The sequence below is a fragment of the Cyprinus carpio genome, chromosome A5 (genome assembly GCF_018340385.1).
Source record: "Cyprinus carpio isolate SPL01 chromosome A5, ASM1834038v1, whole genome shotgun sequence".
Taxonomy (NCBI): Eukaryota; Metazoa; Chordata; class Actinopteri; order Cypriniformes; family Cyprinidae; genus Cyprinus; species Cyprinus carpio.
In genome coordinates, this window is record NC_056576.1 from 32,998,554 (window position 1) to 33,024,310 (window position 25,757).

Here is a 25,757-nt window from a genome sequence, read left to right on the forward strand (position 1 = left end):
CAATCTTAAGGCTTATTGGCCTGAATCCATTAACCGCCCATTCTTCATGGCACATGAAGCATTTTGGCTGGGCTTTTTTTTACTGTCAGTGAAGCTTGACGTTTCCACTGTGTCTCCCAGAGAGGCTGTCATACGCTCCAAGTCAAAGACGCACACTGAAGCAATGAGCCACAGTAGTTGTTGTCTTTATAGAGAGGGAATAAAACGAATTTGATTGTGTCGCTGTGCTGGATCAGACCAGTCATTTCAGCACACTGTGTTTTGAAACTGCATCATGCTTGTGATACTAACATCTTAATGATTGTTCGATGTGCTGTAATCGGTCTATTTGCCAGTTTTCTCAATAAGACAAACTCAATAAGTTTGTGATACCAGGTTGTCCATCAGGGTGCGAATTACTCCAAAATAGAAATTAGTGTTACATAAAGTAATAAGTCATGAAAGGTTATAGAGAAAGTCATAAGAGGTTATTAGAGAAAACCCCTATACTCAAAACATGCGACCCTGAGTGGCTTATTGTTTTGGTAAAATGGTAACAAAAGACACTGGTACCAGTTATTCACAGCGAAATACAGCACTTATTGTAATATTATATATATAAGTGTATATGTATATGTATATATGTGTATATATGTGTGTGTGTGTGTGTGTGTGTGTGTGTGTGTGTGTGTGTGTGTGTGTGTGTGTGTGTGTGTGTGTGTGTGTGTATTATTGCAATACTTGCACTTTATTTTTTTTTAAATCTGTGGTTCTTTTATGTGTCACACCATAGGACATTACGTGACACTAAATGACATAAATTGTAGTTATTAAATAATATAACAAAAATAAAACAAAGTATCACATTTTATACTTATTTTCATGACACTTTATAACAGTACAAGTTTTCTGTAAAAACATCATAAAATAGTTTAATTAATATGATTTTGTGATTATTTTGTGAATATGAGATATTGGATTTAAGAACACTGAAAATGATCAAAAAAGAATAAAGAAGGAGTTAAATAAATCTTATTTAATTATTTAAAATGCTTTTTAAAGAGACCTTGTCCTCTGGTGTGACATCTTTGTCCTGTGGTGTGACAGTACAGGCGTCACACCGGTGGACATTATCTGTCACTCCAAAGGACGTTTCAGCCTTTTACTGTCAATTAATGACCTTGCTATTCCATGCTAACCTGTCATTAGCGGTAAGCAAGACACATTTGCATAATTTTCCATGATTATGAAGTTTAACATGCAGTTTTTAATTAAAATATATAATTTAGGGGTGTCACACCAAAGGACAACAAAATGTAACACTTTTGTAGTGGTTCCAAAAAAGTTCAATATTTGAACAATTCAGAGACGAAAATTGACCATGTGCACATATCATGGGCTTGACAGGGGCTTCAGTAACACAACCATGAATGGGGTCCTTCAATTAAAGTTTTCTCTGGAATTGGCCAATTTAAAATCAGGATATGGGGTCACACCAGAGGACATGATTTTCAAAGACAAAATTAATCAAGTTCCTATGTTTTCAGAAACATGTGGATGAAAAAAAAAATGATTGACATTTATTAAAACATTTTTATGCTTTTCTATTTTATTTATAAAAGTTGTAATCTATTGAACCATGCATGAGACAGTCACACCATAGGACAATTTTGGGATCTGGCTCAAAAATGTAAAAAATTGAATAACACTGCAGCTTTTATAACAACAGGTCCATGTAGGACAAAATTTTTTTTGACCATTTACTTCATTTTAAATAACGACAATATTAATTATATTCATTTTTATCTTGTGGGACAGTGAAAATGCCATGTCACGTCAACAACCCATATATATATGTTACAATCACAACAAATAATTATTTTGCCAAGTAATAGTGCATTAGTGACTTGGTTTAGTAATATGAAGTGACTTGGTTTAGTAATATGAAAATAAAATAATTTAAAATAGAAAAAGAAGTCCATTTCATAATAGCAATGGGCTATTAACACTTAAGTTGTTTACCAAATGTAATTTTTAACCCCCACCCTTTCATTAATTTATATAAAAAAAATTATATTATTTTTATTAATGTTGTTTTGTTGTTGTTGTTGTTGCATATAATTTTATATTGCAAATAATACATTAAATACCTAACTTAAAGAGCATCAGATATATTATAATTAAATAAATATTGCTGTAGAAAGGACAAATAAAAACAAAACGATTCTGACCGTAGAATCTACACATATTCAGCTATCATTTTATAGTTCTTTTTGTAGTCAGTGCTGCTGTGGCAGGTCTGTTAGTTTGCATTAACACTACAAAAAGTAAGCGACGTTCCACTACACTTTTTGTTCCACTGAATTAAATTCACATGCATGTGAATGCAGGAGAACAAAACTGCAAGTTCACTTGAAGAGGTTTTTGCATTTTTGTTGCCTTCCAATGATCAAGTTTGATTAACTCTGACATGTGAATTCATATGAGCTGAAGATGTGTACCTCTTAGAAAAATTTAAAAAGCACAAACTGCAACCCTGACAACCTGTCATAACATTGTAGCACTATTTTTTTCTCTCTCTCTTTCTGTAACTTAAAGGGTTCATATCCTAAGGTTAAAAGTGCTGCAAACAACCTTGAAATTACTATTGTGAAACTTCAAGTTAAAGTGTAGTGTAAAAAAAGTCCTTATAGTGGAGGTTTTTAATGCACTATAATACAACGGTTCAATTCTGTTGAAAATAAAAAAAAAGAAAACAAAGAAACCAGGTAACAGCTCTAAATTATACTGAATATTGTTATTCATCCATCACTGCTTGCTGAAGGGCAACATATTGATGGGAGCTGTCATTATTACCGTTTCATCTTCATGCAGACAGAAACTCAATGGACTGCATTGGCACGAAGGACAGAGCCATCGAAAGATGCACACACACTTTAATCACTCTCACCTGTGCATTCCAATTGAAAATACAGTGCTTGTACATATAAATATCATTAATAATCTTAAATGCATCACATATGGGGATCAAACAGGACTGCCACAGTGCAGTTTTGAATTGGGCTCGTTTCAGTCTGGGTGAAGGCCACCAATCACTACTGTCAATTTAAACTAACCACTAATCACAGCTGTTCTCCATCATTGTCATTGTAAAGATCCCAGTCTCTTACTTTAACCTATTAAAGCAGAGAAACAAGTGAATGACTGCGTCTGGAATACAGAATCCTGCCCAATTTCTAAACGGCAGGGATCGATAGGCAATTTGATTGATGGCTTCAGAAATCAGAAGATCCCACCATGAGAGCCCTTAGCTCAATCTAACAGAATTGTGTAAATCAGGTTAACAACAACCTGAGGCAAGAAGACACGTGAGTAGACAGAATATTCTGGTCTGTAGCTGGAGGATAATTGTGTTATACAAATGACAACAACTCTTGTTAAAACATCTGTACACTGCCATTCATTGCACCAAAGGTTTTCAAATTAAACAGCATATATCAATATATACTATATTAATGCAGCAGCGCACACATGCATTGAATTTAGAGTGTTGATGGCGAGCAGGAGCGCATGTATTCATTAATCTCTAAAGCAGTGTTTACAGTGACAGCGGTTTGCAGTTGTACATTGACCCAAAGTCATTCATTTTCAACAAAAGTTGGCGATTTCTGGTGACGACGTGCTTACAGACACCCCGGGTGATGTGACAAAGGTGAGCTTTACTTTATGCAAATAAGCACCTGCAGCAAATACCAATGGGAGAGCAGACCGAATACAGATACACAGTACAAACTAACAGCACTCTGCAACCTCCAGTGTTTCCATGGTTTAAAAAAAAAAGTGTAAAGTCCAGAATAACTGAATAAATTAGCATTTTAGCATTCTGTGATGAAGAGGAAGTAGAAAACAACAGCATTTTGAAATCTAAATGGAAACAAAAATGTATTTACCGTTTTGATCAAAATTGTGGGAGTGTTGACCAAAAAAACAGGACATTCAGTTAGAAAAGACTTTTTTTAATTAATTGGATTGTTAAAAGTGGGCATTAAATATTAGGAAAGAGAAGTGGATTTGCAAAATTAAATGAGCTTGTTAAAATCATTGAAAAAGCCGAAAGCCGATTCAAAGGTGTAGCAAATTATTATACATGAACTAAGATTACAGAGAGGAACAATGATAACTTCTGCACAATATGACCAGCAAGTAAATATGGTCATTTTTGATTTCATGTTGACTTCAAGCCTCAGCATAAATTTTCAGGTCAGCCATTCTGAAATATCCTTGAGTGTGAGTTTTAATGAAGTGCTCACAAAATGATACAATGCAAGAACATCAGCACTCTCAGACCAAATCCCCCGAGCTGCATTCCGCACAACTCACAATTAATTACATGTCATCTCATCAAACTTTGAGAGACAACAGAACCTGCATTTATTAGCTGACGATGATGAACTAATAGTGGCGTGACTGCGAGAGAGGAAGTGAATTTCCATAATCCCATACCAGCACCAGGGCCACTGCAAAATGTACAATTAGCCCACGGGAAATGTGAACACTGTGTGTGATCAGCCATTTGGGTGAGTGGAGTGTCAACACCTCCAGATGAAACGTGACACACTGATTAATGGCGCAGCAGTTGAGACTGCCACTGAGCTCGTGAGATAGATCAGCCGGAGTTAAGATTAACTTCAGACCACTGCATGTCACAGATTAATGGTCATCCTTCTTTGGGATCTTCACCAGAACAAGTTACATTGCAACATGTTGATCTATGTTTGTCCAGGTTACCTGTTAGAAACACTGTCACTGTTTGGTCATGATCTAAGATATAAAGAAAGACTATCCATTAAATCGAACTAGTTTATCTATCACCCTAACATGTCGAAACAAAGAAACACCCTCCAAAAGCTTGTTAAAAACATACACTTCCATTCAAAAGTTTGGGGTGATTTAAGCATTATATATAATATAGTAAGACAAAAAAGTACAATAAAAATGCACCGAGGTAAGTAAATAAATCAATTTGTAAAATTCAGATGTGATTTTAAACATTGAGCTTTTATTCATTTCCTTAATTTGAGAGCTCAAGACCCAGCAGTAAAACAAGTATATGATCGAATAATATTCTTTCATTTCTTTCAGAAACCTCTGCAAGAGCCCATTTTAGGAGAAGATGAGTCTGTGGGCGTGCAGTGGGACACACTTCAGTAGAGGAAATTCATCACAGCACCCTTCGCTCCTTGTTTTAATTACACACAACAAACAGCATAGATGTTTCCTAATAAGATGGAGTCAGAGAGGGTCTCATTACCAGTTATGCAGAAAAAAAAGAGGGAGGGACAAAGTGGGGAAGCTTTCATAAGCAAAAGAGAGGATTTCTCGTGCATGCATACAGAGGAAGTAAGTACAATAAACAGGCAATAAATCAGTTACAAAATGAGTTGGCATGAGAAGTGTTGTTTTGAGTATTTGTTTGGTGTAGAATGAGGGGTAATACATTTTTAGGGGATCTTCTCACAGTATTGATTGATCTACATCATATCTTCATGTGATTAAAAGGCCATACAGTGAGCCCAAAAAGTATTTGGACACTTAATTCCAAAAATTAAATATTGTAAGGGTTAACTCACCCTCACATCATTCCAAATCTGACTTTCTTGCTTCTGAAAGATATCGATGAAGATAATTAGAAGAAGGTCTCTGTGTTTTTTGGTCCATACAATGAAAGCCAATCATGTTTGATGCTATTTTGGACCCCAGTGATCCTTTATATACTCTGTAAACGAGTTTTGTTTTATTATTATTATTATTATTATTATTTATTATTTTTGTATTTTTTTTTAAGTTTTTAGAAGTTATATATATATATATATATATATATATATGCGATTTTTTCACATTTTTAAATGTAACTTAACTTCATTCACATTTTTAAATGTGTCTTCAGTATCCAAATCCAAATGTGCACAAAGATTGCATTCTGCTCAAAGCTCAAAGATGCTAATTGTCATGCAATCACTTATGTTGCCCAGGTTTGAATATTACGGCCCAGTAGTAACAAGGACTCAAGATTTCAAAGGAACTGCATTCTTGTGATCTGAATCAACACTTGAGATGTTGGAGAACAAGTGTGTTGGCTGTGCATCAGCATTATTCTCTTGTTAATCTGGTTTGATCTTCACATTTGCATTAAGCATCTTCTTGCAGCATTACCACTTACCAGTGATTTATTCTTACCTACAATCAAAGGCTGCTTATTTATCAGATGTTTCTAAAGACAGCTAATTTTGGACATTTACATAGTAAAATTAATCCCTTGGCAAGTTCGCAACCATTTTGTGCTGCAGGCGCATATCAGTTAAAAATAGCATAGAAATGCTAAAGGATTCTTAAGTGTGAGGAGTAAGGAGGAGTTGTAGAAAGTCATTAACTTTTCTATTTAAAACAATAGTTTAGATCTATTAGGTGGCACAGTGACTTTCTCTGAGCAACAAGTATATCTGTGACAGTTTGCAGCTTTCATTTCACGAGCGAAGAACGGAATCTCACTCTGCAGGTGAAAAGCATTTGTCTTTATAAAAGCATAGGAGCAGCAGCTCTGTGATGCGGATGTGCTGCAGTCTCATAGAGCAACACTGTCCTCTACTGACTGAACATTACATTCCAGCTGGGAGACTTTATTCATCTTCAAATATTACAAGTATGGTAGGGATAAATATTGAAAGGCTGAATGTTTGTCAACAACATGTGCAGGTCATTTTTCATCCTGAATGTAAAAAAACCCTGCTGCTTAAAGGTTTGTGGTCGGTAAGATTTTTAATGTTTTTGAATGAAGTCTCTTATGATCATCAAGGCTGCATTTATTTGATCAAAATGCAATAAGAAATATTATTACAATTTAAAATAACAGTTTTCTGTTTTAATATATTTTAGAATGTAATTTATTCCTGTGATGGCTGAAAGCTGAATTTTCAGCATCATTACTCCAGTTTTGAGTGTCACATGATTCTTCAGAAATCATTCTAATGTACTGATTTGGTGTTCAAGAAACATATTCTCATTATTATCAATGCTGAAATCAATACTGTTTTATGTTTGTGGAAACCATTTTTTTCCCCCCAGGATTCTTTGATTAATTCAAAATTCAGAAGAATAGCATCTATTTGAAAAATGTATCTTTTGTAACACTAAATGTCTTCCTGTAATTTTTGACCAAGTTGCCCCTTCTGTATTAAGTATTAATTTAATGTATTTCATGGCAATTATGTCAAATCTTATTCTCATTACTGTAATGCAAAAAATAATTGAAAAAATTGAAAAAAATATTCACAATAAACATATTTATGGTATATGTTAGTATTTCCTGTACTGCCTTTTTTCCAGATTGAAATTAAACCTTAGAGAATAATGGGAATTTAACAAAAACAATAAAATAAATAAATATATAAAGTAGATTTTCTGGACACATTACAGTAATGAGAATTTGGGAGTGAAGATTCAGTAGATTCAGTAGATTGTTTTTCCCTATTATTATTATTATTTTTTTTTTTTTTGTAAAATGTGACCTTTTTTTATATTACTGATGGCTTTGGTGGCTTTCTTTTCATATTTTGCTGCAACCAAATGCCTGAAGGATTCCAGTGTTTCATAGTGTTCTCAGTAAAAAGAAACAAAAACAATAAGTGTTATATTGTGTAATGTTTATTGCTGATTAGAAGTCGAATATATATTTATATATACAGTTGCATACATTGTAAAACCAAATATCCCATATTGTGGAATATGAGATGATGAATGAATGTCTCCAGACCCGCAGTGGTAATGAACTGTATCTTAAACACTGCTGATTGTCTCTGTGGCACTATCTAATACTGCAACTCAATGATAACGCTGTGGAACTGCATTATTTTACACCTATTTTCAGGATCCAGACTACAATTAAATAAGCATTGAATTTTTTTTAACAACATTACATAGTGATGCTAAGCTGTTGAAAGTCTTGCATTTTTAAATAGATAAAATGAACGTATATTCAAAAGAAAAGGGGGCTCATTGCAATAGAAACGGATTACGTGGAATTGAGACGAAAATTAAAGTGTCAGTTGATGCAAAAATGAAAATTCTGCCATCACTGACTCACTCTCATGTCGTTCCGAACTTGCATGAATTTCTTTCTTCTGTGGAACACAAAAGATATTTTGTAGAATGCTGGATACCAAAATACATTTCATTGCAACTTTTGTCCTGTAAGTCAATGGTAACAGAAACATCTTCTTCCTTTCTAAGTAAAAGGCAAATCATACAAGTTTAGAACAACATGAGTGTGAGTAAATTATGACAATTTACATTTCTGTATGGACTATACCTTTAAGTCCCTCATGATTGTTAAAAAAACAAACAAAAAAAAAAACCAAGGAAAGTAATAGCAGCAAATGAACACCATCACCAAATCTGACAAAAACGAATCAACAGCTGCAAATTCTTTAAAAGTGCCTTTCATTTCTGTAGCAGTACATTTCAACGTACTAGTAAAGATTTATGACTTACATTGATGTGCAATTTTTACTGTTTTCGTACTGCTTTTAAAGAAATAACATATGCTTGATTCCCAGCAATAGTACAATGATAATAGTCGCAGATGATCTACTGTAATGTAGTACGTCAGGAAGGACATCATAGCCCCTATGATGAATCACGTGTTTAGATGGATGCCTAAATTGGCAAGTTTCCTCCAGGCATGAGATTTGGGCACCAATCTGAAACATTAAACCGAGCCATTCCCGCAGAACCATCTGTAGCTGCCTTACAATACGGGGAAAGTAAAGATGACCACGAAGCCAGTGACCCTACGTGTGCGTTAATATTCTAGACTCAGCCGAAGAGTGGAAATGGATGAGGAACGCTGCATTCAACTACATTCTCATACATACATCCAACCAACAGCGTAACTCTAGTCTTCCCTTTTCATCAGGTTTTATTAGATCTACAGTAGATGGGACGGTCTGGTTCACATGGCTGAACCTTGAGCCCCCTGGCACTGAGGGTCTCATTTCAGGCAGTCCTCCGTCACGCCCTGTGACGCCAGTTCTGAGAGCACATTGTCCAGATAGTTGGGGTCGGGGTAGCCGTGGCCGGAGACGTTGGACATCATCTCCGTCTTGTGGTGGATCTCGTTCCATATGACGGTGTCCGGCTCCCCTGTGGTGCTGGAAGTGCCCACGGTGAAGATGAGGCGCCGTGTCCACGCCACTTTCAGCAGCTCCAGCACCTGGAGATAATCAGGAGCCTCAGTTTTAAAGTTAACAGAGGTTGCGGGCTGCTCACAGAGGGAAATGCAAACCACTGCGCAACGCTCAACTTTAAACATTAAATGCTGAGCAAGACCTGGTCGTGATCCAATACATACTGCGTTTATTTTGTTACTTCACTGCAGTATGGAGTGATTTGTTTTTCTTGCAAGAGAAATCGCGTGCTGTTAAAACTCACACGCTTGTGCAATTTGTAATGAACTCTAAGGTTATGAAAACAAGAAATTATGTTCTGCGATATTCGACAATCAAAAAAATGCTAGAGTTTAAACATTCTGCTAAAGGTTCATCCTGTATAAGGTTAGGACGCTCTGATGTAAGCGGGGGATTCTAGGGAATTTCAGACAGTTTCTAAAGAAACTGACACAACTAGCCCATAAGTATGTGAACATACAGGGCTGAATAACAAAGATGGGCCATTTTTGATTGTGCATATGCATTTTTACATCTTGCAAACTTAAAAAGCAATTTTCTGTTGTCTCAAACCCATAAGACTTCTGTTCATCTTTGGAACACAAATGAAGATATTTTTAATATTCTCTCGTTCATTGAAAGTCTAGGTAATCAATATTTTTAAGCTTTAAACAGTACATAAAGTGATTGTATATTGGCCCGATTCATAACTTACTTTTACAATGTCTTTATGCACTTTTTGAAGCTTGAAAATATTGATTACCTAGACTTGCTTTTAATATAGGGAGAAAAATGATGTGATTCTTTAAAAAACAAAAATCTTCATTTGTGTGCCGAAGATAAATGGAAGTCTGGAACAGGCAAATGTGTCTGGAATGACATGAGGGCGAGTAAATGATGTACTATCCCTTTAAATATGTATTTCTCTGTAACATTTGCATATTCAGCTCTTCAACTTGTTGAACTGCTACCACAGATGAGGTTTTAGTTGAATACTGCAAGAATGACTTAAGAATGGGTTGAAAATTACATTCAATAAATGTATTTCCATGCATGCCATCATTATACAGTGTTTATTAATTTATTGTTGTCTAAGAGTTTCTAGTATAGCTATAACAACTCTATCATTTGGAATTCATTTGTATAGAAAAGTTAACATTTGATTAAAAAAATATTTGTGTGATAATGTGTGAAAAATGTGTATTCATTAGAGATTTAAAATTGTAAATGTAAATCCAACACTAGAAATTTAAATTCTTGAAAATTAATATAAACTCATTTTTATAGGAATCTCTGCAATTAGGATTTTCACGCAAAAAGGCAAAAAATTTCACCACACTGATTTTGCATCAGGTTCAAGTTTTTCACATGAATTTCCCACATTCACCAACAGAAAAGCTGATTGCTTTGAAAGGGACTTCTGTGTGAGGGGTGCTTTGTGCATCACTTCACTATTGATACTGGACCATGGACCTTTTTTATGTGACCACAAAAATACAGCAAACATAAACAACAATACCTGCACAGGGCATTCAAATCTAAATCTCTAGCACCTGGCCATTTATTTTATTTTTATTTTTTCAAACTAGTACTAGCCTGCTATATTTTTACACACAATGACATTTTAATGGCATGTTGGTGTCAGTGTGTGAATGGTAGCATGGAAAGCCAATGCTTGTGTAAAAGGTAGTACCGGAACATTTGATTCAGCAACTGAACAGTAATTTAACAGGTTTAATGTGTGAAAAGGGCTAGTGATTCAATATTCTGACAAATGACCATGGCATAAATCTTTATTTGAACTGGGTCAATACCCTCCATTACCTTTCTTCCTTTGTCATTGTCAGGAAGGAAACAGAAGCGAGGGAATCCTCTGCACGTATACGGCTGCCCTGGGTTTGGGTGCTCAGGACCCTGCAGACAAAGAGTGCATTAAGATGATGAGTGCTTAGTGTGGGCCAAGGCAAGGACAAAACCATTTCCACACAAAGGAATGAGTCAGTTATGCTCCTAACAAATGCAGTTGGATGCTGATTTCAGTCTGCTGGATGAAAACATTTGGCTGGTTCATATGGACCACTAGCACTACTTTCAGTTCATTTATTTACCTCTCCTAAAAAGGTTATTGTTAGAAATAAAATTGAATCATGGTGCAAATAAATATAAAACAGTACAGCACTGTATCAGCTTGCCAAGTCAGACCTGTATTCCGGGCGGGATGTTGTAAATGATTTGTATTGTGCCGCAGTCTGGGTGTCCAGGCAAAGACTGAGGGATACTGTAAATCTCCATCTTCCCCTTTGGTTGGGTACCGGTCTTCTCTCCGTAGATTGTCTTACATGAGGGACACTGAAGACTCCCATCCTGTAGTGTGATGAAATGTGATAAGTGAGAGAAAATGAGTTCAGCTGAAAGGAATGGTTCATATGAAAATATTAGGGAACTAAGGAAATCAAGTAATTCTTGTAATTGCATGAACCTATATTGTCATTTATGGAGCAATTCCAGATATGTATTATATACAATGATGTTCAAAAAGTTTTTTTTTTTAATGAAATTAATACTTTTAGTTGATCAACAGTGACACTGAATACATTTATAATGTTATAAAAGACTTCTGTTTCAAATAAATGAACTTTCTATTCAAAATGTATCACAGTTATGATCAAAAATATTAAGCAGCACCTCTGTTATCAACATTGATAATAAGAATGTTTCTTGAGCACCGAATCAGCATAAAATGATTTCTGAAGAATTATATGACACTGAAGACTGAAGTAATGATGCTGAAAATTCATCATAGGAATAAATTACGTTTTAAAATATTCAAATAGATAACAGTTATATTAAATTGTAACAATATTTTACAGCATTCAGCAATTTACTTCAAACTCGAATTAACTGTACCAATCTTTAATGCATTCCAGGAAACCTACAATAGTTATTCAAATTAGTTGCATACAACTAAAAGAATTGCTTTATTTGATTAGTTCCCAAATCTGTGTTGGTAAGGTATTGCACACCTTGGTTCCATTGTTGTACATGGCCAGCATGCAGAGCATGTGAAAAGTGTGACCACATTTTGTGAGTTTGCCCACGGTGTTGGGCTGAAGAGACTGAGAGCACTCAGCTGGGACCTCATAACCAGACGGGCAGGACAGGCGCTCCATACAGATAATACAGTCCTGAAACCACACAGCCAGATGTCACATATCTCATAGGGTAGGACATGGATAATATTTCCAGAAGAAGCTTTGAACATATATATATAAACAGCATAAAATATGCACAGGTTATATATTAGGACCGTTAAGATTTCTGCATTGTTCCATAGGAAAAGGTGCATAATAGTCATGAAAATAAATGTAAAAATTGTCCATAAATGGGCATTATTTTTATATTTAATTATGGGGTAAAACCTCATCATTGGCTTGTGAAATTCACCCATTTATGCTCGTACAAAAAGTTTTATTGGACTGTGAACTTTAAATATACCTCATCTGGGACCCCAGGCACTTCCTCCATGTATTTCTTAATGACTTCTTCTGGTTTCTGAGCTGGTGCTAAGAACATAAAATAAGACAGACTGTAACCTACATGAGTCCGATAACTGGCACTCCAAATAAAATGTTATGACATGATTACATTTTGTTAAAGATGCCTTGAAAGCCTATAATAGTGTTGTGGCTTGTAAAGCCATATATGTCTGTCAGCTAGGTTGTGTGTTCAGTTATTAATGATTCATGTATTACACTGATTTTTGGCCAATCAAATTAATCCTTCCTTCTAATAACACCTATAAGAGACAATTATTGAATTGGATTTTTTTAATTTAATTTTTTATAGTATGTCCCACCCAAAGTTCATGTTTCAAGCCATTTCATGGGTTATTTAACATCCAATTAAGTTTCCTTTACAATATCAATGCTTTCTGAAGTCAGCATTCAGATATATTATATATCTATCTAACTATCTATCTATCTATCTATCTATCTATCTATCTATCGATCTATATATTATATATAGACATTTATAAACAGTTATAAACACTTTGACTATTTGTGCATTATGCAGATACTTAAAATAATGTTTATTTGAAAATAAACTCCTATTGTATCATTAATGCAAAATGTTATGTTTGTTTTGGTTTCTAAATGACCAAATACATTCTTGAAATGTGTTTTAGTAGGAAGCAGTTAGACATGCTATGACATCCGTTTCCAGTTTATTTCCAAGGAACAATAACAAATAGCTAAGGTAATAATGTTTGCTCTAGACTTCCTGAATCAGAGTCTGCTTTAATGAGAGCATTTTTATGCATTATCTTACACTGATTATAAGCTGACACAAACAAGCTCATGTAAACACCTTAAGCCATTTATAAAATTTCCCCTAGAAAAGTTTAAGCAAAACCAGTTAAAAACTCTTTATTTTTTTGCACATCAGTCCCTACGGGGATAAGCTGATGGGGGGAAAGTGAGATGGTAGTTCCCTAAGAATCTTTGTGTTCACTTGTAAAAGCACTTAAATATCACAAAAATTTTCTAAGTGAACACAAAAGCATTGAAATATATATATTTTCCTTCTTATTACCATATTACTTTAGTGGCTCTGTACTTGAAACCGCCCTAATGCTGTAATATTTTGCAGCCTCTGGTTTACAACTGATTAAATTAACTGGTAACACTTTATAAAAAGTTTAGATTTGGTAACATTAGTTAAACATTTATTAATCACAGTTAACATTAATTTCAGCATTTTCTAATACATCATTAAAATTTATATCTGGCAATATTATTTAACGGACCTCAGCTGACATGAATTAACAATGAATAGTTTTATTTTTATTAATTTTATTAACTACTGTAACAAATGAATTGCTTCTTATTAGTTAACTAACGGGACCCTACTGTAAAGTGTCAACAGTTAAATTTATGGATCTTCGCAAATTAAATTTGCAAATATAATTTTCTAATACTCTTAGGTAAACAGCCATAAACTATTTACTGCTCTTATGAAAATAAGAACAGTGCATTAAAATAAATTGTTTCATTTTTTAATTAAATATACTAATACAACTAATAAAAATAAAAAACAATTTAATAAGTAACATCATTTATTAGTAAAGGAACTCAAATAATGTGAACGTGCATTTATCAGTCATTTTACAAAGGCTCTAAAGGTGGCTCATCCAATCAGAAATTAGAGTCAGAAATATTTGTTATATAAATGGCTTTTCTTAAACAGTTAATTTTTGATACTTATCAGCCTTTTCCATACCGTATAAAAGCACACACTGTTCAGATTACACATCTTGGTGTTAGTTTTTAGAGTTGTCAGACAACATTGGAATAGCCAGTTCAGTACAGAAAATGTGTTTAGGATGTTTTAGTAAGCTGATTATTGAAGCAGTAAACTAGCATTGCTTGTGAGTGTCAGTCTGAACCTAATCCATCTTCCGTGTTACAGACGTTGAAATAAATGGCATTAAAAACAACACAGGTTATGTAGGGTTGGAGAGAAAGAAAAAACAGACGGGGAACAATTGTTATTCCATAAACCCCCAGCAGACATCTGTCTGCAGTGTCCCACAGGTGAGCAGGCAGGTGTCAAGTCGATTACCATCACTAGTGCATTCATTGTGTGATCAGGAGGATGGAAGCAACACAGCGTGACCATGACGGCATAAACATGAAATGGGTGAGAATATGGCAGCCGAAGCAAGTGATAAATAGCAAAACATAAACATCATGCAAAGGCCGGAAGGAGCAGGTCAGGATGAAGCTGAAGTACCAAAACCCCTGAGGACGATATAAACTGAAGGTAGAATGGTAGGGAAAACAGTAGAGGTCGACCGATGTATCTGTTTTGCGATTAATCGGCACCGATAGTTGATTGTTGGAATTATTGGCAAAAATCCATGCCGATAGTTTTTCTGGGTTGAGCCCGTTGCTGCAGCAGCTGAGAAGGGTCCACTGTCATTAGACAGAACGAGAGCGGCCTCTAGAGGCGGAATCACTCACACAACGTGCTGTTTGTTTTGACGCGCTGCACAGTGCGGGACACTTAAGATGTGCAATTAAAACAGACAACAGAAAGTTGTGTATACAGTACACTATAGAGCATGTTTTCATATCATTACTACGTAATTAATTTGTTGACTAGATCAGTGTTAATTTCATCAACGAAGACAAAAATATTCGTTAACTAACATTTTGTCTGTCACGAAGACGAGACGCTGACAAGCTAAAACTAATATATGATGATAAAAACTATGACGAAATTTATGCTGCATGACTATAATGTTATTTGAGGCTACCGGACATTCAAAATAAATCCTATAGGTTACTAATCAGTTCTCAGGGCTCATATACACACACAGCAATCCAAACGTCTATCGTGTAGAGTATCTCACGTAAAAACACTCGGTTATCGATTAAGTGAACTTAAACAGGTGAGTGAAAACTGAACGTGTGTCAGTATTACATGCATGCTTTCCATATTAAAGGGACAGTATTCCTAATTAAGTACCTATCCGGGTCATTAATGTTAACCAACAAAAGATGTTAAATAAATGTACAAAAGTAAAGTAAACCTACTGTATCTGAAAAATGAGTTTAATTTGTATCTCTTTCGTATTTGTCTTATTGTGCTTCTTTTTAAAATTTATAAATTATGTTATAATTTTTGTAATCTATATTATATACGAACAACTATCATTTTTATAAGTTGCTCCCTTTTCACTAACGTTAAAGGGATAGTTCATCCAAAAATGAAAATTGTCATTATTTATTCAAGTTTTTTCAAATTTAATCCTTGATTCAAATTTCTCATAAGCTTAACTGATTTGGTCTAAAGAGAGAAGAATTAATGACTATTTTTGTTTGAAAACTACATGTAAAATAGCTACCAAAATAAATGTTGGTAACTGCAGTTTGACTAAAATAATGACTTAAAGTAATGACTAAAAGTTGACAAAAATGCAATGACTTTTCATCGACTAAAACTAGACTAAAACTATGAGAGACTCGACTAAAATGTGACTAAGAATATTAAACATTTTCATCTCAAGATAAAGACTAAAGGGCCTTTGGCACCACAGGAACTCTTTCATAGTACCAGAACTAATTGTGGAACTACCCACTTTTTGGCATTTTCACACCGCCGGAACTGGGTGCGATTTTCGCACCGGACTGCCTTTTGAGAACCAAATTAGCTCCTACTCCGGAGCAGGGTCTAACCAGCACAACTGGTACTACCCGTGATGTAAGTATACATTGATTTGCTAAATGCGTACTAAAACGCCCTTACCCGCCATGATTTAAAATGCTATGTAAACATACTGTAAACACTGTGTCAACTTATTTTGCAAGTTTGGAGAACAGCGATAGATAGACGTTCGCTGAAGTGCAGGCACTTGTAGCAAATGTAGCATTGCCTGCTGTCATTAGAGATTCTTAGTTCTCATTTCCATTCTTTCAATCGCTTTACGTATACATTCCATGTCCATTATTGTAAAACCCGCGAGACACAACAAAAACACAGCTCCGATCACAGCGTCCTCCATTCACCTGTTGTTAACGCTGTTCTTCTTTGTTTCCATTGTTGAAAGCCACGGACAAATGACGTTGCTTTAGACCGGCTTACGTCACTTCCTAGTACACACTGTCGGTCTGAATGCAACCCTTTAAATTGTACTTGGAAATAGTTCGCGCAAAATCGTCCCAATACTTTAGTACTGTACATTTAGTCCTGGAACTAAAGCGGTTCGAAAGGCCCTTAAGACTAAATCGAAAATGGCTGTCAAAATGAACACTGGACTAGATGCTGCATTAGTGGAGAAAGAACAGCAGTATGTTTGCGATCAATGCTGAGAGGACGCGAACCCTAGCAGCACCTAAAATGATTAAAAAAAGTGACCAAAACACACGAAGTCCCACCCAAATGTTTAATGTCACGATTGTTACCAACTATTTGCATTAGTAGCAGGAGCACAATTTTGGTTTTCGTTCAGTATCCATTTTAAAAGTCCATCGGTTGATTAATCGGTATCGGGCCGGTGTGGTCCAACCTAGCTATCAGTAAAAACCACTATCGGTCGACCTCTTAAAAACAGCAATTAAAAGGCCAGCGGAGGGCAGGTTCGGTCGGGTTGGTTGGCGGTGCTTAACTACCTGTCCTGGACTGTCTCTTTGCCCTCTTAACGGAGCTGGGCTGGCCATTGGTGGGCCTGCTGGAGCCACTCTGGGAGAAGGGGGCGGTCAAGAAGCGAACTCCCAGTCCTGCAGCTGACATCAAAATGGAAGCCATGCCTGGAACGGCCGGAGGCCATGTGGAGACATGCAGGAGGAAGGGAGGAGGAGGAGGAGGAGGAGGAGGAGGAGGAGTGAAGGAAAGGAAGAATAATGAGCTAAGAGTGGAGAGGCCAACCACAAGTGAGGCATGCTCTGATGAAGTCAAGAAAAGTTTAGGGTCCTACTTACTGCAGAGGATATAATATCACTCCAGCTATAGGTGCTGACTACAATACCACCTGCTCTTAATATCCATCTAGGATTAAATGAACTAAATCCAGTGCACGGAATCCAATGGGCTTCGAACACTAAGTGCAATCCAATCATTCAGACCACCTTCAGAGGAGACACAGATCTCACATTGCTCTCACAGAGCCAGACTTTTGGCTTTTGGCTGTCTGGTCCACTTTGACAGGAAGAGACCATCTTCCATTACACCATAATAACACACCAGCATAAAAAGTAAATGCTTCCTGATGCATCACAAACAACATTAAAGCAGCACAGGGTTTCAAGCTTTGCCTATTTCAAGGTTTTAAGCTTTGGACCAACACATTTGGAAAAACCTGAACACAAGCATTACATTTTTATGACAGCAAGACTTTTGGAGTTTAACCATTTTGTCTCAAGACCCATGTTGTGAAATGCATCTGGTTGGGGTCAGATGGACCAAAGATTTGGACAAGCTATTTATAGATTTCTTTATTAGGTTGGTTAGCTAGCTATTGATTCAGTCAATTAACTAATAAATTAATTATATATATGATTGTTATTTTTTTTTTCCTTATATACACGCATAATTAAAGGGATAGTTCAGTCATTTACTCACCCTTATGTAGTGACAAACTAGGGCTGCACAATATTTGATTTTTCTTTTTTTGGTGGAATTGACTTTCAGTGGATGAAAATTAAAAAGAAATCAGATTTAATTTTATATATGATGAATTTTTGATTTATGTTTTTTTGGTGTTTTTTTCATATATATATATATATATATATTTATAGATCTTATGGGTTTGAAACAACTTGAGGGTGAGTAAATGATCATAATTTAAATTAACATTCAGTTTTCAAAAAACTAACAATTACACAAATGTAGTAACTCTCACAAAATCCAGATCACCCATCTAAACATTTGTGTTTGGATCATCTGTTTCTGAAGTTAATCCTGTCTTGCACACTACATAGTTGAGTGTTCAACTATTCACACTACTCACATATGTGCCATTCATTGTCCATGCAGAAATCAGTGAGACAAAAATTACGCAAAAACATCAGCGGATTGTGCTCATGATGAAAATTACATCAGCGGTCATCAGGTCAGGTGAAGATGAGCATTACGAAATCCTACAGTTTACTCATGTTTGTATTACTCACTTTATTCAAGACCCACACAAAATCTCCCCACCTTCAATCTAGTGAAAATTACATTGGAAATGTCTCTTCATCCCAAATCTGTCTTTCTGTTCCCCCAATGCCTCATTCATCTTGGTGCAGCAGCTGTCAGCTACAAGAACAACAGATATCCAACCTCCCCAGACACGCGCCATTAGCTTGAAACTTGTTGAAAGGCGAGTTCTTTTAAAACACACCAACTCAAAACCCACAAACTGGTGACTCAATGAAGCCGCTAATGTCAAAACTGATTGGCAACACAGCCGACGCAAGACAAAAACATCAAGGTGGAACCAATATAAAGCAAGGCTGTTGCATGAATGTACTTGTGACACATTCACTGAAGAATGCCAGAGCTAACTTCACTGACTATCACCACACTGGGAAACATTTCTGTGGTTCATACTGACACTCCCAAGAAACAGTTCAGCTGCTACTGCAGCATCAAACAGATTTCTGGGATGAGTAGACGGTGAGCCCAGTGCATCTCTGTAAGGATTTCTCTGGTGTGGCATGTGTGATGGGTGAGTGCTGTACCTGCCAGAGCAGAGTTCACACTACTGGATCCGTTCATGTGTAGAGGGACGGTTGGGATGCTGTGGAGACAGAAACATACACAAACATACGCACTTTAATGCATGCAGACATTAATGCATGAGAACAAAAGCATTTCACAATGACTTACACTCCCATAATGGAAACTGTGTCATGTTCTTGTTATGATACAAAAGAGAGGGGGAATTCAGTTGCTTGAGATTGCTGTTGACGACCTATTAAAGATAAATCGAAAGAAAGATACTTTCCAAGGGAATTCCCCAGCTTTCTCAAGTTGTCAGGGTGTAATTCATGCTATGCCATCTGATATGTCTTTTAAATATAGACTACCTTTTCAAAAGGTCAGTAAGATGTTTTTGAAAGCAATGAACACTTTTATTAAACAAGGATGCATTGCATTTATCAAAAGTGACAGTAAAGAAAGACATTTAAAATATTTTAAAAGGTTTCTATTTCAAATAAATGCTGTTCTTTTTAACTTTCTATTCCTCAAAGAATTTTGAAAGAAAAAAAAATTGTTTTTAACACTGATAAGAAATGTTTCTTGAGCACCAAATTTGCATATTAGAATGATTTTTAAAGGAATTATGATGCTGAAAATAAATTATAGGAATAAATTACATTTTAAAATGCATTCCATAATAATAAAAAAAGTTATTTTAAGCTGTAATAATATTTCACAATATTACTGTTTTACTGTATTTTTATCATGCAAATACAGCCTTGGAATAATTATTGAATACTTTCAAAAACAACAACAACAAAAAGTTACAGACTAAAAACTGAAGTGTAGATGCACATAATCGGAGTACATAAAAAATAATTAAAAGGATTTCAAACAAGAAGAAAAATATAACACTATGGTAAACACTCATATGAAGAATTAAGCTTAAACAAATCATTTTAATCAGGAGAATGATGTTACAGTGAACTTTATCTTATTGTAAATGTCACATTTCTTTTATTTTTTAGTGTCAAGAGTATGAAACCCAACAAGGTACTTTCAAGATGATGCATAACCTGAAAGAACAACATTCCAGTAAATATGTGAATTACAGCAATATAAAAGAAATGCAAAGTAAATCCCTCTGATTTATCCAAATGTAAAACAATTTCTGCTACTTAAACAACTGTATTCATCTGCTGCTGCTGTCTTTTTTATTTTCAATTGCTGTTTTCCTTACAATTCAACTTCGCTTTATCTATGCAGGGTCACTCCAGTTCGCAGGAATTACAGCTCGCATGACACTCCCACAGTGACCTGAGAATCTCATGACAATGTTGGGTGTGATGAGGCTGTAGATTTCCATCATTCCACGCTGCGTAAAACTAACCAGCAGGCACTGTGCAGGATGAATTAAGCACCAAAATTTAAACTTAAGTTTAAGAGTTTAAATGTCTCACCCTAAATATGAGCAAATCTGAACTTTAGTAAGCAACACTAAGAAGTTATATACTCTCTGTCCAGATGTTGCTCTTTTACTGCTTGTGTTTTATTATTCAACTAGAGGTTTCAGTTTTGATTTCAGCTGAGATGGTTCATTTCAGAGTAATTATGAGGGATTATAACTAGGTGAGGGGTACTTTGATCACTTGATAATGAAACTACGGTCTCATAAGCTCAGATGTGGTGGTTTGTGTAAGTTGAATGTATGTAAGATGAGTGAGAGAGGCATGTGGAAAAACAGACATTTCCTGGTTCCCCTTTCAACCCAGTTTTCTAGAAGAGAACAATAACTAAAATATGGGTCTTCCCCTTTAAGTCAACACAGTAAGTGCAGACTTGCTCTCCTCCACATGTCCTAAAGATCCACACAGAGGCAAGGATACGACACTGTTACACAGAGGAACAGCCAATTATAGTATCGGGACAAAAGGGAGGATGATCATTACTCCTCTTGCTCAAAAATCAGTCCAGACTGAGAAAGGAAATTAGCATGCTGTTGTATTGGCTTTCCCGTTGACCTACATTTTAAGTAAAAATGTGAAGCTCATTTTTTTTTTTTTTGTAAAAATTACATTATTTTAGTGGCAAATTTTTTATTTTACCCTGGGACTACTAGTTTTGTTGCTTTACTTTTAAAAACATTGCACATGTTAATTTTTCCTGCCTTTTTTAAACTAATGAACATTTTTTTGCAGTAATCAAAATTATGCTACAAATGGAGTCTCACAGAAAGACTGAGCCTACTACTACAAAGCACTCAAGAGGACAGACACAATGACAGGAAGGAGAAGAGCTCACTAGCTGATGTAATAAAACCTTTAGACCTTTGGTGTCATTTGAAACTCTGCGGGTCAAACATCTTGTTTCCTTATGACTAAAAGCCAGTTGAGTATTTTTAAACCGCTATCAGTGGGAGGACTTCCATGCTTGTGCAGAGTCCATGAAATTATGTCTAAAACAAGTCTCTTTCTCTTACAAAAAAGTCCTATGGTGGTTCCATGATACGGAGAAGGTATCAGATGGTGTGGATGTGGGATAACCTGCAATTATTTATTTATTTTCAACTTCTGAACTAGGCCTAGTAGTCTTACCTTAAGCCATTTGAATGGTGACCAAAAGCCTGTGGCGGTCCTGAAGAATGAGCCACAGAGGTGGGGGTGCTCCACGGGCCGTTCCATAACAAGTTTCCCATCGAGAGAGGTCTTCTGGGGTAGGGCGAGTAGGCTGAAGAAGAGCTGGTTCCAGGAAGTCGTCCATGTTGGGTCTGGAGGCTGGGCCGGTTGGCCTGCCCCGCGGTGAAGGAATGCCGTGACCGGCCCAGCATGGGTCCGGCGGCGCTGCTATTGCTCAAACATTGGTGACAGGAACAGGCCGGGCCCGAGTGAATAACCGAACCGGAGGCGAGAGGATATGGCACGCTGCCTTGCCGCCTGACATGTCGTCTGTAGCTGGTGGCCTTGTTGACTTGCTGTAAAGCAGTGAGGTCCACAATGTAGTTGTAGCCGTGTGGGCTCAGGTCAGCCGTGGCCTGCCTTGCCTGGTAGCTGTTCTCCAGCATAATTGAGGTTCGGATCTCATATGCCGTCCACCCTCCTTCATCATTGGCCCACTCCCAAAGAACCCCACTGCCCAGGGCAGAGGACTGCGGGAACAGGGATCGCCGCACAGCACGCATCTTTCCTACAAAGGGTTAAAGACAAATTTCATAGTAAAGGCACAAGATCATTATCATTCTAAACAAACATTTACATAATTCTCAACCACAAAAAAGTGCTTCTCTTCTAAAACAAATCTGTGTATTTCATCAACAAAGTATGCTGCGCATCCTGTCAGCATCTGTTCGCTTATTTCCTGAGATTTTTGTCACCTCTTTCCTGTTCTTTTCAGTAGAGACCACAGGTGTCCAAAGTCATTCAAAAATCCCCCAAAACAAGCCTAATCTTCAGTTAACAGACCTAACGCTATTTCATGCAGCACTACACAGCTTTACCCAGCGGGTTTAATGACCTGTTATCAAAAATCAAGCATAAATATCATACATTTACAGCAACTGAATTTCTGCCAGTATTCACACTAGGCTTCTTTCACTCTCATCACGTAGCATAGTATATGGGTCAATAAGATAAAAAAGTCCAAGTTGATTACAAAATATATAATAAAACATCTACAGTACATACTATTATAAACAATTATCAAAAAGATGCATTATGAAATACGAAATCTCTCTCTCTCTATATATATATATAGGCTGTAAAACTATTTCTAAAGAAAATATTACTTTTAATATTATCATATACTACAAAATGACATTATATTTCAGCAAAGAATCATTCATTTTATCAAAAATGACAATAAAGACATTTATAATTTTACAAAAGATTTCATTTTCAATTAAATTGCTTTTCGAACTTTCTATTCATCAAAAAATACAGTAAAAGGTGCTACTTAATATGTTTGTGTAAACCATTATACAACTATTTTCAACACTGATAATACTAAGAAATGGGTCACGAGCACCAAATAAACATGATTTCCAAATAAAGAATGATTTCTTAAGAATCATGTGACAGAGCAATGGCTGCTAAAAATACAACTTTGACACAGCAGGAATAAATCACAATTTAAAATATATTCAAATAGCAAACCGTTATAATATTTCACAATTATATTATTTATTTTAGTTTTACTTATTTTTGATCAAATAAATGCAGCCTGGGTGGACATTGTACACAACAAACACACACACACACACACACACACACACACACACACACACACACACACACAGTGTCAGGCCTAGAAAATAACATTTTCATCCTTTATTTTTTTTCCTTCATATTATTATTATTATTATTATTATTATTATTTACAAAAAAAGTAGAACTTTCTTTAATCATGAATATCAGAAAGTTACACCATTTTTAACCAAATCTGACCCTACAAGGTACTTCAAAAAAATGTAAACAATACCATGACATTATTTGTGCCATATAATAATATATCGCTCAATGAATGCAGTTATTACTAAATAATAATAACAAAGAAAAAAAAGTATGACTGTACTAAGATATTTTGGGATGTGTTCCAAAATAAAACCATTGTAGACCGGAGTTCAATGAAAATGCTACATGAAGTAATGATTCATATTCACTAAACCACTACTCCACTTTAGTGACTCTTCATCAGCAGTGATGTCTGAACTCCCACTCACCCGTGTCCTGTCTGAACTGTTTGAGGTTGGGGATGTCGATGATGTACGCAGACAGGCTGGGGTCTACCTGTGCCAGACAGATGCTGCTGCTGCTGCTGTTGGGCCCGGCTCCTCTCTGCTGCTGGAGACACTGCTCGATGTAGCTGCTCACCTGTCCGGTGTAAGGCCTCCAGAAGCCCAGATCATCCTGCCATTCCCAAACCACCGCCATCGGCTGAGCCTGTCCCGGCACTCCAGACGAGGAAGACGACGGTGATGCGAATGACGGTCCGTTTCTAGATCCACTCCCTCCGGAATGGTAACTGGAGCCCGTTGCCATTTTGTCTGTTAAAAAAGATCCCAACTACCCGCCGGCGATCTTAAAATAAGCCGGAGTAAAACAACGTGACGATCTGGCCCAGCTAACAACAACAACACCCTTTCAGTTTCACCTGATTTAAACCCAGCTAGCCTGCTAACTAACGTTAGCCGTGTTCAGTAAGAGGTCGATCAATATCGCCACTATAGTGTTTTATTCAGTAGTAACGTTACACGTTTATTTAGCCGCAGATTTGACGTCGCATCATCTTGTTGGGCTGCTGGAGTCGCGTCTCGCTCTTCTCTTCGCCATTCAGTGCGTTACTGTACGGCTACCGGGCTCATAAACCACTATCATATACTATAACCGAGACTACTTAGTAAACAGCAGACTGGAGTTGTCAGGTCGTGAATAAAAACACGCTACTCGACATGATTTTTTTAAAGTACGCACTGGATTGTAGTGCTACGGTGACTACCTCGCCTGCTGTGTGTGTTTGTGTCGCTGCTGGTGGTGGATTCCCATAGATACACACTGTGAAGCCGGACACAGAGAACGCCCCTCCGTAAACCTGGCTTGACTCTTTCCGCAATATTTTATATCTTAAAAATAAAATGCTTTACATTTTTTTAATTGTTAATTGCTACGCTATTGGAAGTTTACTTACTGCTGCCGTTAATCGTACTATAACAGATATTAAACCTTGTCTCTGGTATATAATGTCTGCATGGCATAGGACTTTTATTTTGAAAGTATTTATAGACAACTTGACAAATGGCAAAATAAAGGTCCCTCTACATACAAAGCTTGTTTGTCCGAATCATTCACTGGTAATTTTCTTGTTTTTTAAAAAAGTAAATTAAACATAATTTACAGTATATTATATAATTTTATTTTATTCAGTGTGGTGCTCTTTACGATGTTATGTCCCGTCTTGAATTGTATGTGCAATAAAACCATAGACTGAATAAAACATGCAAAATGTGCAATAAAAAATTAAAATGACAGTAAAGCAATTGACATTGTTAATGTTAATAAATATTTATATTTTAAATAATTTCAAATAATTCATATTTCTATTTTCCATTTTATATTTCAATCTTTTTAATTGAAAAAAAAAAAAACGGAAACACCTCCACACTATTATTGCTGTATTTCAGCTGTATTTAACAGCTATAATAAGAAGAAGAAAAGTTTCTTGAGCAGCAATCAGCATGATTTCTGAAGGATCGTGTGACACTGAGAGAATGGAGCTTTAGCATGACAGGAATAATACATTTTAAAATATATTCAAATAGAAAATAGTTCTTTCAAATGGTAGAGTTACAGTTTTACTGTTTTTTTTTTTAGTACATTA

General features: G+C 36.0%; 1 protein-coding gene across 2 annotated transcripts; it reads right to left on the reverse strand.

Annotated features, from left to right (window-relative positions):
• Window positions 1-7,664: 7,664 nt before the first annotated feature.
• On the reverse strand, window positions 7,665-25,099 carry LOC109087845 (probable E3 ubiquitin-protein ligase DTX2). Of its 2 annotated transcripts, XM_019102040.2 has the most exons (9): window positions 24,103-25,099; window positions 21,983-22,571; window positions 19,427-19,485; window positions 17,375-17,512; window positions 12,696-12,763; window positions 12,224-12,385; window positions 11,403-11,564; window positions 11,025-11,114; window positions 7,665-9,247 (listed from the first exon to the last, which is right to left on the reverse strand). In XM_019102040.2, exons 1-9 carry the CDS (start codon window positions 24,419-24,421, stop codon window positions 9,026-9,028), a joined length of 1,809 nt encoding a protein of 602 aa, XP_018957585.1. In that variant the 5' UTR covers window positions 24,422-25,099; the 3' UTR covers window positions 7,665-9,025. The 2 variants fall into 2 exon arrangements, with proteins under 2 accessions (XP_018957585.1, XP_018957600.1); XM_019102055.2 differs by lacking the exon at window positions 17,375-17,512 and having other exon boundaries at window positions 24,103-25,095.
• Window positions 25,100-25,757: the final 658 nt, after the last annotated feature.

Coding starts and splice junctions, on each gene's coding strand:
- LOC109087845 (XM_019102040.2), bottom strand. CDS start 24,421: ATGGCAACGGGCTCCAGTTACCATTCCGGAGGGAGTGGATCTAGAAAC. Junction 22,572..24,102: donor ACAGTTCAGACAGGACACGG/GTGAGTGGGAGT, acceptor AACCCTTTGTAG/GAAAGATGCGTGCTGTGCGG. Junction 17,513..19,426: donor TGTGAACTCTGCTCTGGCAG/GTACAGCACTCA, acceptor CGGCCGTTCCAG/GCATGGCTTCCATTTTGATG.